Source organism: Sinocyclocheilus grahami, unplaced genomic scaffold (assembly GCF_001515645.1).
Source record: "Sinocyclocheilus grahami isolate Dianchi unplaced genomic scaffold, SAMN03320097.WGS_v1.1 scaffold168.1, whole genome shotgun sequence".
NCBI lineage: Eukaryota > Metazoa > Chordata > Actinopteri > Cypriniformes > Cyprinidae > Sinocyclocheilus > Sinocyclocheilus grahami.
The window spans coordinates 502,835-504,074 of record NW_015505347.1 but is presented as its reverse complement, the minus strand read 5'-3'; the positions used below and the strand labels follow the sequence as shown (position 1 = coordinate 504,074).

Sequence of the window (1,240 nt, the reverse complement as noted above, 5' to 3'; positions counted from 1 at the left end):
TTCACACCAGTGCCATAGAAGAACCATTCAGCAAACAACACTTAAAAATAAAGGTTCATTATTGGCATCAGTGGTTCTATGAAGAACCTTGAACAGCCATCGAACCTATCAAATTCAGAAAATAACCTTTTTCCACTATAAAGAACCTTTTGTGCAATGGAAAGTTTCCATGGATAGATGTCAACAAAGAACACTGAAAGGTTCTTTTGCACTGTTAAAAATAAAGGTTCCCGGGGGGGGACCCCATTTTGGAACCTTTATTCGTCAGAATGATGTGTTAGAAGCTTCATAAAGTCGTCGAGATTTCTTTGGCTGCATTAGATTTGCCCTCTTTCCCACTGTCATGCGTCTCCACATCTGCATTGTTGAAGCTGAAGACGGGCACGGCGTTGGTGCTGCTACAGGTGGGGCTGCATGTAGGCGAGCTGAGAGCTTCCAACCCGCCACCCATTGACATGTACAGGGTTTCCCATTCGCTCAGACCCAGAGAGCTAGTGAGGTCAATATCTGGCACTAACAGATCCATGTCATCGCCGCTGTCAATCACCTCGCTAATGTCTTCCATGGACACATCTTGCATATCGATGTACGGTTCCACCTCAGCGGCGCCCAGTTCGGCACTGGAGCACAGAAGGATGTCGGAGTCGCCAAAGATCGCAGTGCTGGTGAGGTCGGCCTGCTGAGGTGAGGTGGGCACCTGTTCTGGAGAGGTGCTCCGAGCTTGAATCTGCTCCTTCTGGGCTTGGGTTTGTTCCTCACTCTCTGCCGCCATCTCCTCCGTGAGTTTACAATGGGGCTTGTGAGCAGAGAGGATGAGTTCGAGTCGTTCTTTCTCATTTAACAGACTGGCGATCTCAGACTGTAGAGCTGCTTTGTCCTCCTCGAGACTATCGGTTTCCTATACACATGCAGATTATAATCATGTCATGCAGAAAGTTATCTTTTTTGAAGAAGGCTATTGCAGAATATAGCGGTTTGTAAACTTACAGCTTGGAGGCTGTTGGTTAGCTCTTGTCTGCGATTTCGACACTTGGCGGCTGCGAGTTTATTTCTTTCTCTTCTGATCCTCTTTCTCTCCTCTTCCTCTGGAGAAAGCTGAAATAAAAACATGCACATTTATATATATATATATATATATATATTGGAATAATCAAGATTTTTAAAATGTTTTTAAAGTCTTCTTCTGCTCCCCAAGGCACCATTCATTTTATTAAAAAATAAAATAAAAACCGTGATACTG

The 1,240-nt window shown here is 44.5% G+C and overlaps 1 protein-coding gene across 2 annotated transcripts in view; it reads right to left on the bottom strand.

Annotated features, from left to right (window-relative positions):
• Nucleotides 1–238: 238 nt before the first annotated feature.
• The window catches only part of LOC107593301 (proto-oncogene c-Fos), a 2,480-nt gene continuing 1,478 nt past the window's right edge, over nucleotides 239–1,240 (bottom strand). For both annotated transcript variants that reach the window (XM_016282956.1, XM_016282957.1), the window contains exons 3-4: nucleotides 988–1,095; nucleotides 239–898 (exon numbers count right to left, since the gene is read on the bottom strand). In XM_016282956.1, the coding sequence (XP_016138442.1) occupies nucleotides 287–898; nucleotides 988–1,095 (720 nt within the window). In that variant the 3' untranslated portion in view covers nucleotides 239–286. The remainder of the gene's footprint in view (nucleotides 899–987; nucleotides 1,096–1,240) is intronic.